The 14,077-nt window shown below is 52.9% G+C and overlaps 1 protein-coding gene across 2 annotated transcripts in view; it reads left to right on the top strand.

Annotated features, from left to right (window-relative positions):
• Positions 1-14,077, top strand: part of PLB1 (phospholipase B1) — a 135,314-nt gene that overhangs the window by 104,024 nt on the left and 17,213 nt on the right. For both annotated transcript variants that reach the window (XM_021087673.1, XM_021087674.1), the window contains exons 45-50: positions 5,583-5,648; positions 9,103-9,163; positions 9,708-9,766; positions 11,675-11,742; positions 11,998-12,041; positions 12,230-12,329. In XM_021087673.1, coding sequence (XP_020943332.1) covers positions 5,583-5,648; positions 9,103-9,163; positions 9,708-9,766; positions 11,675-11,742; positions 11,998-12,041; positions 12,230-12,329 — 398 coding nt within the window. The remainder of the gene's footprint in view (positions 1-5,582; positions 5,649-9,102; positions 9,164-9,707; positions 9,767-11,674; positions 11,743-11,997; positions 12,042-12,229; positions 12,330-14,077) is intronic.

Raw genomic sequence — 14,077 nt, 5'->3', positions numbered from 1 at the left:
TGGGGACTCAGAGCAGTGACTGCAAACCATCCTGGGGTAAGAGTTTCAATATTTTAAAAACCCATATGGCCATACTGAACATGAGCCCCAGAAAACCCTCTCCGATCTGCCAATTCCCCTTCCATTAAATAGTAAAAGTAATAACCCATTCCAGGGAACCGTCATTTGCTCTTCCTCCTCACAAATATCTATTAAGTACCAGGTTGGCATCTAGGCACTGAGTCAGAGAGAGCCCTGTCACCTCGGGCCTCAAGGTGGCTTGTGCCACTCTCTGTCCCAAACCAGGCAAGGAGTCCTGGAAGGCTACTCAAGCCACCGAGGGCTCCGCTCCTCTGGACAGGGCCTGGCTGAGCCCTTGGTGAGCAGAGGAGAGCACATCCAGCCTCCAGGAACTGCAGAAGCCCAGCCTGGGGGGAGCGGTTGCCAGGCAACCCCAGAGCCCATTCCAAAAGGATCCATCTGTTGGCCAGCCCGACTTCACCGCACCAGACAACGTGGAAGTCTGCATTCCTCAGGTCCCATCTGCTCCCTCCCGTGTGCCTCAGAGCTATATAAGTCCACCAGGCTCTCAGTGTGAGCTGACAGGGGCCAGGCAGCACATATTTTAATCCTAGCTGTGTCTAAACATAGAGGCAACAGGCAGGACCCAGCGAGGAGGAGGGGGCCAACACGGGTGCAAGCGTTGGGGAGCATTCCCAGCTTCCTCCCTGCTCCTCCCCCAGCCCCAGTCAAGGGCAAGGGCGTTCTGCCCCAGCCAGGCCAACAGCATTCCATTGATTTCTGTTGCTTTCAAGTTGGACACTTTTGATGAGTTGCTCTGGGGACCGTGACTCTGGACGCCTTCTGGCCTCCTTCGCCTCTCTGCCCCCTCCTTCCCTAACCCGGGGCCGCGGGCTGTGGCTTCTCCTCAGGCTTTGAAGAAATCAGCTCAAAGGCCAGCAGAGTCCCTTTTCGGCTCTTATTTTTCTTGCCCTCTTGAAGCATTTGTCAGTGTTAACCACTTCCTCCATGAAATGCATTCCTCCCTGCATTTGTGGATGCGAAACCATGCTGATTGTTCTGGGTTTTGTTTTTGTTTTCTGGTGGCTGCCCCCTCTCGTCTCTTCTAATGACCGCACCCCACCCGACCCCCCATTTCATTCTCCCAGCCTCAAAAAGGTGGACATTCTCCAACTTTCACGTCTCAGCCTTATTCTCTTTTCTCTCATACCCTCACTCTGAGATGTGTCCATTTCCTCTTAAATGTCTTTGCCTAGGATCCCCCAATCCTGTGTCTTCATCTATTTTTTTTTCTTTTTTTTTTTTTTTTTTTGATTTTTAGGGCTGCACCCTCGACATATGGATGTTCCCAGGCTGGGGACTGAATCGGAGTTGTAGCTGCTAACTTACAAAACAGCCACAGCAACTCAGGATCCGAGCCGCATCTGTGATCTACACCACTGCTCACAGCAACACCAGATCCTGAACCCACTGGGTGGGGCCGAACCCACATCCTCATGGATCCCAGTCAGGTTTGTTAACCACTGAGCCACAAAGGGAACTCCCTGTGTCTTCATTTCTTCTTTCCCATGAGAGCTCTTTTCCGCTTGGGTACCCTCCATGGTGTAAGGTTACCCACAAGGCAGATGAAATATATGATTGGGGTACCAACAAAATGAGGGAGTCAGAGAGAGACACAGAGAGACAGAGAAAGACAAGTAATTTCAAGTGATATTTCATCCCTTCTTTTTATCTGTAAAAAAGCCGAGGTGTGCTGGATTCTTTTATACTTTGTTTAGTGGTGTTTGTTTGTTTTTTAGGGTCACACTCGTGGCATATGGAAGTTCCCAGGCTAGGGGTTGAATCTGGGGTGCAGTTGCCAGCCTACACCAAGCCATAGTAATGCCAGATCAGAGCCACATCTGAGACCCCCACCACAGCTCACGGAAACACTGGATCCTTAACCCACTGAGTGAGGCAAGGAATCGAACCTGCGTCCTCATGGATACTAGTTGGGTTTGTTAGCGCTGAACCACAGTGGGAACTCCAGTGTTCCTTTGAATTACACATGGGGGACTATTCTCTTTCGAACGCTTTGGAATTCTAAATCTCCCCCTCTTGCCCTGACTTCACCATCATCTTAAATTCAACCAACCTTCATTCAAAAGATATTTTTGAGTAGGAATATCAAAATAGGGATGAAATATTTGTCTTCCCAAACTCCTCGATCCTTGGGACTTTCTAGGTCTGTCAGTATCGCCGTGGTTCTGCAGGCGTGAAATGTCAGGCACTATCTGTTACGATTCTTTCCAGTGCTTTTCCTGCCCGCACCCCTTCCATTGTTCCTGCTGCCTCCACCCAGGCTCTGGCCCTTGTCACTTTGTAGGTGGAAGGTTAACTGCTCCTTCCTGTCTCTCATAAAGCACCAGAGAACAAGGTTAACCTTAGGATCTCAGCAGGGAGCTCCCTAGAGTCCTGTGGACGCACTCTCTGCTGTCATAACTGGAATATTCTACCACACCCCTCCCAAGGCAGGTAGAAGGTATGGCCTCTACTTCAGCATCCCCACTCTCAAGGCAGTGCTTTTCTAACAGCCAAGTGGCTACCCAGTAACAGGTTGTGAAATCGGCCTAGCAGGTCACCTTGGGGTAGGGGGAGAAGCCCGGCAAGACAGGCTACAATTGGAAGAGGAGACGAGGGGACAGGGCGGGATGGGAGGACGGGGTAGAAATGTCAGGGACATTCCACATGGTACTGACATGTCCTCCTCCTTTTTTTTTTTTTTTTTCGTCTTTTCTAGGGCCGGTCCCGTGGCATATGGAGATTCCCAGGCCAGGGGTCTAATCAGAGCTGTAGCTGCCGGCCTACGCCAGAGCCACAGCAACGTGGGATCCGAGCCACGTCTGCAACCTACCCCCCAGCTCACGGCAACGCCGGATCCTTAACCCACTGAGCAAGGCCAGGGATCGAACCTGCAACCTCATGGTTCCTAATCAGATTCGTTAACCCCTGAGCCATGACGGAAACTCCTGACATGTCCTCCTCCCTTTTACCCCTGTCTCCTTCCCTGAGTCCTCTCGGGTCCCTCAACCCCAAGCCCTGCCTCAGGCAGGGGGTGTGTCTCCCTAGAACACGGCCCCTCCTTAGCTGGTGCCCGGGCCTGATGGGACACCCCTGGTTGGGTCCAAACAGAGCAGAAGAAAATCTCTCCTTCACGGTGGAACTTTACACCTAGTAACACAGCCAAGATGAACAGGGCCTCTTGCTGCACCGATGACTCGCCTCGCTGACTCGCATCAGGGGGCCGTGCAGGCTCTGCCCCCCTGCAGGGGCCACACCGTCTTTGCCCAGGGGAGCATGTCCTCGTGCTGGTGTTCCAGTCCTAGCCTAGGACAGCCCGTCAGGCTAAATGGAATCCCTCTTCCCTCTCTCAGCTCCAGACCATTAACCCGCTCTGATTCACGCACCCACAGTGCAGTCAATGGTCACTAAAACAGGCCCCGGGCACCCCAGGCCGCCCGTCTACACTGTCCTGGACCAGTTCTCATTGTTCCTGCTCTGGTCTCGCTCCCCACCGTGTCCAGTGTCTCCTGACCTCTGAGCCCTTGGTGTGGTCTCCCTGCTCTGGCTCCTCCCTCTACCCTTGGATCATGTGAGCAAGGAGACTCTCCGGTTTGACTTTTAGCACCTGCAGAAAGGCAGGGGGAGTCTTTGCCTTCCGGTTCTCCCTGCGCCAACTGCGCTGGGACTAGCTCCAGCCCCCAGGCCTCTGCCCAGTCGGGGTGCTCATATAGTGGGGGCGGGGCGGAGGACAGGAATTAGCCACCCCCCTTCCCCAGAGCCTCCTCTCTGAGGACCACACATGCCCAGAGCTTGCAGCTGTTCTTCAGCAATTACTGCACCGACTGGACACACTATACGCTGATGCATCACTGTCTGGTGCTTCTCAAGCTCTCTGCCTGACCGAGTTGTACGCCTCTGGGTCCTCCTTTCATCCAGGCACCTAGAAAGGTGCTCTAAACCCATGGGGCGGCTCCACAAAGGTGGGTCAGTTATTTGTAGAATGCTCCCACAGTGCCCCCAGCTGATGGTGAGTGCTCAGGGGACCATGCATAGCATCAGCTGGGACAAGCCTCGTTAGCCACGGCGACGTGCCAGAATCAGCTCGCTCTTGCCTTTCCCCGTTGCAAACGGGCCAGGGCTCTCTCTCCTGTCCTTGGTCCTGGGGTCTCCTCTGGCTTGTGTTTCAGCTAAGAATGCCACGACTCAGAAGGAAGGAGAGACGTGCGCCCTGGGGGCCAGGGTCTGTGCTGGGGGGAGGGGGGAGGGGTTGTGTCCTCAGATTTCATCCTCCGAGGTGGCTCTGAGTCCTCCTCTTCCTCTTTGCTCTGTGTGACCAGCACGATCTCTCACGGGCCTGACCCCAGTGTGGGGAATGGAGCAAGGCCTCTGCTGCTCAGGAGGGCTGACGGTTCAGGCCCGCTCTGCGCTCACTGTCTTCTCACCCGACTTGGAACGGGTCCCTTCTCCACTCTGTCCCCATTGCGCCTCATCTGTACAGCGGGGCATTCAGGGGTGGCAGACTCAGATGCAGCACCAGGCAGGAACACGTTTGCATGAACGGGATGGGGTCTGGGACAAGAGGGGGCACACACCCCTTCTGAAAGCACTGGGAGTCTGGTCTTCTCTCTTCCCCCTGCCCCTCCTGCTCCTTTTTAAACACCACTCTGGCCCAAATAAAACAGCAAAACAAAACATCTCCTGGCTGGGTTCAGCCCACAGGCAGTCAGCTCTCAAGCCCTGAAGAGAGGCCCACGCTACGGCTCTTCCTACTTTCTCCCGCCGCTTCAGACCCAGGTCCTTCGGCTTCGCTGAGCCCGTCTCGCGAAGGTACTGATGGTCCTGGGTCATTTGGCCTGATCTCCGTCTTGTGAATTTGTTCTTGCTTCACTCTCATTTTCACGTTTTCTCATCACCTACTTTCCCCCGTGCTCCTTTGTCTACTTCCTTCTTCCTTCTTTGATCTAACTCATCACCCACAGCTGAACAGACTTGGATGCTCGACGGGGCCTGTGTGGAACTGATTGTGAAATAGGTGGACGAGTAGGGGAAAAAAGAGGGTGTGTCGCCAGAAAAGGCATGACCGCAAACTGTGGAGCCAGCCCAAAGCGGGGAAGATAGAGAGTTCAAAGGAGGCAAAAAAAGAATAATAGCAACATAAAATATAGTGAGACCCGTCATACTTTGGAGAGAAGAAAAGCATGCTCTAATGTGAATCTCCTGCCAGAGAAATTACAAAGGAGAGAAGGTCCCTCTAAGCATCAGGGAGCTGGTCAGTTATCAGGGTGAAAGCAAAAGCAGAGAACCCCGAACCCAACATGCATGAGATACTTGGTAGGCCTTTTGCTGGGCATCCCTTGCCGAAGCTGTTATGCAAACCCCTTGCGGGAATGAATGAAATTATGTTTATCCAGGTCTCTCTACTTCAGCGCAGCAGAATCACGTTAAATAAATCTAGAGGACACGACTCTGCGTCCTTAATGTTTCCTAGCAACCTTCAAGGCTGTCTGATAACCTCTTCCTGGGTTTCTTTTCTCTCTTAGAACGAGCCCTTCCTGAGAACTGCCCGGAACAGTAACTACACATACCCCAGCAACCCAGCCATTGAGGTAAGCCCTGATGCTCGCCTGCCTCTCTTGGGGACAAACTGTTTCCACCTCCCAGCGCATGGTGTGGGTTTCAGAGAGTTAGCTTACGCACAAACATGTCCTTCTCGCATACTGAAAACTGGAATGTGAAAAAAGAAAAAAAAAAGTCTCCTGAACCACAAAGTCCCAGGATTGTCCTAACATGTTCTCAAGGGCTTACCTGACGTCAGCGAGCAACTACAGGAAGTGCCTATGGATTAGTTTTCTCTGACCTTCTGATGAGGCAGCTCAACCTTTCAAGAAGGGATGAGGGAGAGGCAGGGGGTGATGCACCATCCGTTTCCTGTAAGGTGGGGGCAGAGTGGGAAGAAGCTCAAGCCCAGGGGCTGGGCCCCACAGGAAGCTGACACATATTCAGGTGCGACTCCAGGGCTTGTTTGGGTCAGGTTCATCATTCTAGCTCTGAGGATTCAGGGCCCTGGGCTTTAGGGACAGCTACTCCAAAGATGGCCTGGAGGATCCTTGCAGGACGGACCTGGTCCAGACCACATCTGTCGGCCACCAGGACAGAGGCTCACCACCAGTGTCAGTTGAGCAGCTATGGTTTGTCCAGTCTTGTGCCAGGGGCTGGAGGGCATTCGGAGACATGTCAGACATGGCCCTGCCCTGGGGAGTTGGAGGTCATGCCCTGATGGGCAGCTACCACGTGTCAGGCACTGTTTCAGGAAGATAGAGCAGTAGACCCGACAGATGGACCCAACAGCTCTGAGGAAGGTGATGCCAGGAAATATGACGAGGCAAGGGAGAGTGGCCCGTTCTGATGAGCTGTACAGGCCAAGCCAGGCCTCTCCAAGGAGGCAAGATCTGAGCTGGGAGCTTGTCTGACAAAAAGATGCTGGCTTTCCAGAGAGCCAGAGCCAGGGTCCCCGGCAGGACCCAGGAGCACAAAGGCTCAGAAGCGGAGCCAACAGGGACACATATGAGGAAAGAAGTCGGGGTGGCTGTGGGCATGGGATCAGGTGGAGAGTGGGGTTGGGAAACCAGAGGGACTCTCAAGGGCCAGATGATACAGAATCTGAATCCCTGAGTAAAAAGGCTGGACTTTGGCTAGAGAGAGGAGGGATGCTATTGAAGGTTCTAGGAGAAGGTGACGGAACATTTCACCTTTTAAAAAGATCTCCCTGGAGTTCCCATTGTGGCTCAGTGGTTAACAAACCCGTAACCATGAGGATACGAGTTCAATCCCTGGCCTTGCTCAGTGGGTTAAGGATCTGGCATTGCCGTGAGTTGTGGTGTAGGTTGCAGACACGGCTCAGATCCCGAGTTGCTGTGGCTGTGGTGTAGGCCAGCAGCTGCAGCTCTGATTCAGCCTCTCTCCTGGGAACTTCCATATGCCTTGGGTGTGGCCCTAAAAAGAAAAAAGAAAAAAAAAAAAGATGTCTCTGACTATTGTGGAAAATGGATTGCGGGACAGCAGGAGTGACTGTGGAAAGACCTTTTATAAGGCAACCTTGAGTTTATAAGCATCGAGACTAGTTTATATGACATGACTGAAGAACTGTTAGGTACTAAGCCCAGCAGAGGCTTGTCCCAGGCAAATACTGGCCAAAATCATTAGGACTGAAATCCCAGCTGCATCTTGTCAATGGGTCATTTATTTATTTATCTAACATGTATTTATTTACTGGATGCCTATGTGGCACAGATGCTGTGCAAAGCGCTGGGTAGGCCATGGTAAATAAAGTGGCTCTGGCCTGGCTTCTTAGATCTTACAGTCTCCTGTATCTTTGCTTCTGCTCCTGGGATAGTTAAAAACCGAGGCCACCTAGAAAGTGGTAAGATTGTGTTTTGGGGTTTTTTTTGTTTTGTTTTGTTTAATGCCTTGCTATTCAAAATAGCCACAGACAGGAGTTCCTGTGGTGGCACAGCAGAAATGAATCCAACTAGTATCCATGAGGACACAGGTTCAGTCCCTGGGCTCGCTCAGTGGGTTAAGAATCTGACATTGTGGTATAGGTCGCAGACGTGGCTCGGATCTAGCGTGGCTGTGGCATAGGCTGGTAGCTGTAGCTCCAATTCGATCCCTAGCCTGAGAACCTCCATGTGCCACGCCCTAAAAAAGCAAAATAGCCACGGAGAAGCAACATTGATATTCCCCAAGGACTTGTTCCAAAGGCAGAGTCTGGGGCAGCACCCCAGTCCCGCTGAATCAGGTCTGCATTTAACAAGTCCGGCAGGGGGTCTGGGCGCACTGGTGTAGGTTGTGGGGTGCAGCAGTCGGATCTACCCTTGGGACAGAAGAGTGTGCTCCAGTTCCAAGCTGGGTCTGTTCATCTGCATGGAACGGGCTTGTCTCTGGCTCACCAGCTCTCGGAGATGTTTCTCAAGTGCTCATGGCTATAGAATTGTTTTAATTGCATCTTCCCTGGATATTTGTCATCGGCACACAAACCTGTACTTGATTTCAGTAGAACTTCCACACAGGAGGACTCCCTCGGTGTGGTGAATGGAGCAGTTCCCTGGAATAAACTAAATGACATCAGATTAAGCAAATGATATCTAAAGGAAGTTCCATTTGTGCTCCCTTGTGGGCAGAGGATTTTCACAAGGCGTCTCTCCATCATCAGCTGACTAAACGGAAGAGATGCGCTTCCAAAGCCTTTGGCAGTCACACTCCCAGAGAAGCAGTCAACCCCTGTGTGTGGAGCCTACAGTGCGCTCAGCACCAGGCTGGTCCCTCGGACCCCTCTGGGATGTACAGGTGTCTGGGACTCTGGGGAAGGGACTCTTTCTCCCCCGACTTCTGTGCCCTCTGCTTCCCACCCCATGCCTGCCTCTAGCACCTGGAAAGGTGCTCTGTGTTCCAGAGACAGAGGAATTTGCCTCAAGGTCTCCAGGCTGTAGACGATTACGTATGCGCATGCAAGGAACTTGGTGGCTTTTAAAGATGCAAAAAGAGATATACGTGTTCAGAAGTGATATGCAGAAACTAGGAATGTTGCAATTGTGAATATTGCCTGTTATTTGCCTAAAAATATTCTGATTATTGTTTCAGCCCCAGCGTTAGTGTCCTTTAGTTCAGTGTTAACCACCACCTCCAAAAGCCTGCATGGAACCTCTTATTAGGCATCCAATTCTGTGTTCCTCTGGGAGACCACCTGTCGCACAACCTCACTGTTTTCTCCCCAGCTTTGGGACACCTGTGGGCTCCATATCACTGGAGAAGGGAAGGTCTATGAGCGTGCCCTGAGCCCACACATTAGGGGTTTGGGGCACAGAGGGAGGCACCCATTTGCCGCTCTCTGACTTACCTCTCACTCGATCGGCAACTCACAGCTCTTAGCATCTCATGATCCCCTGGAGTGACACAGTTCCAGCCTCCACGGAGAATTCCTTAGGCAGTTCTCCTTGGACTGAAGCTAACCTTCCTGCATAGTGAGTGTTGGGCATTGTGTCTTTCCTCCTGTTGATTTAGAACTGGGGCAGCGACTTCCTGTGTACGGAGTGGAATCCTTCCACCAGTGTCCCCACGTCAGGTGAGTGGCGATGTCATCACCCTTTTCAATTATGGATCATGCTCGGTGTCAGGTGTGGGGGGGACACCCTACAAATATCCCCAGGAGCTTGAGCAAGCTTTGCTGATTGCCATGCAATGGAGATCTTGGTCCCAGGCAGCCCACGACAAGCTGGCCTGCAGCCGCTGCTGGGCTCCCAGGCTCTCCACAAGCCATGCTTAGTCCCAGTGGCAGCCCCTCAGGCCTCCCTGCCCAGTGAGGTAGGAACAGTTGGGGCTTGGGGCCCTCCCTGCTTATGCTCATGACGCCCACAGCTGGAGCTTTCCTGGACCACTCCAGTGGGAACTGAGCATCTCTCTGGATGGATAAGAGCCATCAAACCCATGACCTTCAGTGCCTTGATTGCTTTGAATGGATGGAAGAGACACATTTTTTAAAGCCTAAGGCTGGAAATAAGTGTATTGGGAACTTGTGGGGATAGGAATGGAATCTCAGCCTCCTGGTCAAGTTCACAGTTTAAAAGACAGACCTCCGCTGACCATCCATCTTTTGCCTGTCTCCGTAGTCCATGAGCTCCGGCCTGCAGACATCAAAGTGGTGGCCGCCCTGGGAGACTCTGTGACTGTGAGTACTGAGCAGAGCCAGGCCTGGGCACCTCAGAATCCAGCCATGCCCGGTACAGCGTCAACTCTGCCCCTACACTGGCTCTGGGTTCAGCATTTAGCTGACACTCTTGAGAGAACCTACCTGCGTCTGGCTCTGACACACTGCCAGGCAACCTCAAGACCTCGCCAGGTGATCTAGAGAGCCCTGCTCTCCACCTTTCCATGGCCCTACTCAGACACCCACTTCGGCGGCCTCCCCTCCACCCCCAGATAGGCCGCATCCATCCTCCTCCCCACTGCCTCCAAGCATTTCATCCACGTGCCAAGGTGCCTATCCAAGTCTGCCTGCCTTTCTCCGGGAACGCCTCTCCAGCACCCAGACTCATAGGATGGGGGGGGTCTTACCTATACACTGCCCAGCTCCCCCTCACCCCATTTAAAGATGCCTCCTTAGGGGCGCAGGGAGCCCAAATCCTGCACATAGCAGCTTCACTAAAGGAGTTTCACTGGCCCACAATTTAGCTGTTGCTGTATGTGACCCTCTGTTAGCAATCCTGAGGGAAAAGAAGTACGAGATAATAGCCTTAACCCTCTAGAAACGTGTCCAGCTAGGAAAATAGGAAAAAGCAGAAGGCGTTACCTAATCACATCGGTGACATAACGGAACTTTGGATACTGGGTATTCATTTCTGGAAAACAACTTCCCCGTATGTGTGTGAGTGTGTTGAATTTTGGTGTGAACATGGAGGAAGCTGCAGGAGGACCTCAGCCAGGCTCCCAACCGTTCACTGGCTTGGGTGGTGTGTGTTTGTGGGTCAGGGGTGAGGAGGATGCAGAACCCATGGCAGGAGGCAAGGTTACTACGGTAGGGGTAAGTTATTCATTAAAAAAAATATCATTTCACTGCTTATGGTGAATATATGTTACTTTTGTAAGTTTCAAAGTTTTTTTTTTTTTTTTTTTAGGGCCATGCCCACAGCATATGGAGGTTCCCAGGCTAGGGGTTGAATCGGAGCTGTAGCTGCCAGCCTACACCACGGCCACAGCAATGCCGGATCCGAGCCACATCTGCGACTTACACCACAGCTCCTGGCAACACCAGATCCTTAACCCACTGAGCGAGGCCAGGGATCGAACCTGCAACCTCATGGTTCCTAGTCGGATTCATTTCCACTGCGCCACGATGGGAACTCTGAATTTCTTTTTTTTTTTTTTAAGTAGCATCTTTAGAGGAAGGCTTATGGAGGAGGGAGACACAGACAAAGGTCTTAGAGAATGAACTGGAGACTTAGGGCCAGAAAGGCGGAAGGTCAGTGTTCCTACAAGGGACAGAGTGGTTGATAACAGGCCGGTCCAAAGCCCTCTACTTCACCTTGCTCAGACCTGAAGGTTTGTGTGGACAGAACAGGAGTGGTGAACAAGGGAAAGAAAGTGGAAACCGGGTCATGGGGAGCTCGGAGTTTGGTGTTGAGCCTGGGGGTCAGGGAGCCCCGCTGAAAGGTCAGAGTCGGGCGGAGGCATGAAGGAACAGGTGTGCTTGGAAGAGCAGGTGGGCGGCCCGGTGAGGAAGGGAGAGACACTGGGCACTGTGGGGTCTGGTGGAGGCCGGAGCTGTCCTTGGTGAGGGGACAAGGGTCCCCCCTGGGACTATAGCAAAGGGAAAGCAAAAAAAGGGGTGGGAGCCAGAGAGGGTGGGGAGGAAGAATCCTGCTTCTCCTAAGACTTGGTTACTGGTTGTGTGTGGACAACACAGAGTGATGACACAGCATGAGTCAGAGATGAAGCCGCCTGACAAAAAGCTGGTACCATTTTCAGAAATGATAAATCCAGGTGCCAGCTGCACCACCAGGGCAAGGGGGGCCCTTCCCAGGGCCCTCAGCCCGCACCTAGCCCAGCTCAGCTCTGTAGATGTCTCTTTGCCTTTCAGACAGCGGTGGGAGCCCGACCCAGCAACACCAGTGACCTCCCCACATCCTGGAGGGGACTCTCCTGGAGGTGAGGGGGTCCTCCACTCTTTCTCTGTTGGTGACATTCCCCCCCCTCCCCAGAGGCTTGGGTGGTATGTTTCCCCATCACCCCTCCAAAGAGGAGGCCGGGTACTCCCGGCCCAGCGCTGAGATGCGAGGTGATGCCTGAGGCTCACGATAGTCCTGAGAGTGATGGGAATCCTGCCCCGGGGCCGACTCTCCAGTTCTGACTCCGAAATACAAGGACCTGGGATGTTTAATCACTGTGCTTTCCCCTCTGCAGCATCGGCGGGGATGGTGATTTGGAGAGCCACACCACACTGCCCAGTAAGTAGCAACAGGAGAAGCACCAGCCCTGAGGCCAGGGCCCTCCTGCTGAGCAAGGGATGAGAAGGTGCCTGTCTGTAAGGAGGGAAGTCAGCCAGCCCTGAAAAGACCCAGAACCGTCCCGCCCCCGCCCGTGCCCAGCACTGCACACGCATCTCCTGCTCACCCGTACTGTCTGCCCCTCACAGACATTCTGAAGAAGTTCAACCCCAACATCCTGGGCTTCTCCACTGGCACCCAGGAGGAGACGGCAGGGCTGAATGTAGCCGTGGAAGGGGCCCGAGCTCGGTGAGTAGCCCTGGGTACCCCCGGGTGCCAGGGGGACAGAGGAGGATCGAGGCTGAGAGATGGGGGAGAGAGAAGGGTGGTGTCTGGGGGCCAGGCTTCCCGACGGGCCGTGAGAGCTGCAGTGCACGTAGAGCACTTGAGCTGCCCGGCGCTGAGCTGGCCCCTCGCGTGGATTCCCGCCTGCAAACCTCACGCCCTGCGAGATGGGCACGAGCACGAGGACACAGGCTCAGAACGTTTCCTGAATGGCCCAGGGTTCTCAGAACACGTGCATGATCCGAGGAGCCGGGGTCAGACCAAGTTGAATCTGCCATCTGCCCGCTGCACTTGACCGCCTCTCAGGGCAGCGGGGGGCGCGCGCTGAAGGGTGGCTGGACAGGAAGCGTGCGGCCCAGGCTCTGGTACCGTCCCGCGGCCTCCAGCCGGCCTCTCCGCCCAGCAGAGGCTGAGAGCCAACGTGTCGGTGACTCTCAGCAGCTTGGGAACACGGAGGGTGACCCGCAGGTGGCCGCCCTTCCTCTCTACCCAAAGCCCGAGTCCTTGACCCTGAAAAAGCTATATTGATTGTGACACTAGAGAGAGAGAGCGAGAGAGAGAGAGATGGTAGGGCCCCTGAAACACCGCGGCAATTGTTTGTTTTCACGTGGATTTCTGTGGTTGACAACGACCCAGATAATTAGAGTGGAAATGCCTGGCAGAGTTCATTGATTTTCTGCACAGAGCGCCCTGGCTCTTTGTGGAAGGTTGCTGCACTCAGATCACCAGGGAAACAGAACGGGCTTGGCTCACTGTTTACAGGGCGCCTTCCTCTCAGAGGCAGTGAGGGGGGCCCCTACACTGCGCCGTTTGGGTCTCTAAGCCACAGGAAGCTATGTCAGTTCCTCAACGTCAGAAACAGGAAGAACTTACTTTTCTGAAAAAAAAAAAAAAAAATGGGCTTCATGGGGCCATACTAGCAACACCTAGTTGCTATTATCACCATTATTACTCTTATTAGCATCATTGTTTTATTATTATTACACAGCCCAGGCTTCATTAACCAGGAATTGATTCCTTAATCTGTGGACATTCAAGCTCCTTTCTCCTTTCTTGCATCACTTCTCTGAAACTGTTTTTTTCTGTTTTACTGCTGCTGGGGGCCTCCGTCAGAACGAACAGTGGCAGGGGACGTAGCCACGACATGTAGCTTCTTGTTAGTAACTCTGAGGTCCCGTGTTAGAGGAAAGGAGAGGAAGGCACTGGCTTAAGCAAGCAAGGCTGGAGAATTGTTCTCTGAGTTTCTCTTATCTGCACTGAGCCGCTCAGTATGGTGTGGAGAAGGATGAGTTCACCTACAGAGAAAGATAAATACCACAGCTGAGCAACTAGGATAAGGAGACCCCGGGGTCAGACCATCCAGGTCCAGATCCCAGCCCCCAGACCTGCTGGCTGTGTGACCTTGGGCAAGTCACTTAGCATCTCTGAATCTTAGTTTCCTCCTCTATAAATGGGGATGATAAGGTACCTACCTCTCAGAACTGTCACAAGGATTCAAAGAGACCAGGAACCCAAGGAAAGTACTTAGTACAGTATGAAATATATATGCCAAACAAGTTTGTCATTATTAGGATATTTTGTTTGAAAGTTTTTATTCAAGACTGAATTTCCTTTCCACCAATTAATAAACAAGAATTCTCTGAACACCTGGGAAGGACTGAGCCAGCAGGTAGTTATTGAAAGATACGAAAGGGGAGTTCCTGTTGTGGCGC

Source organism: Sus scrofa, chromosome 3, assembly GCF_000003025.6.
Source record: "Sus scrofa isolate TJ Tabasco breed Duroc chromosome 3, Sscrofa11.1, whole genome shotgun sequence".
Lineage (NCBI taxonomy): Eukaryota > Metazoa > Chordata > Mammalia > Artiodactyla > Suidae > Sus > Sus scrofa.
This window is presented reverse-complemented; position numbering and strand designations above follow the sequence as displayed.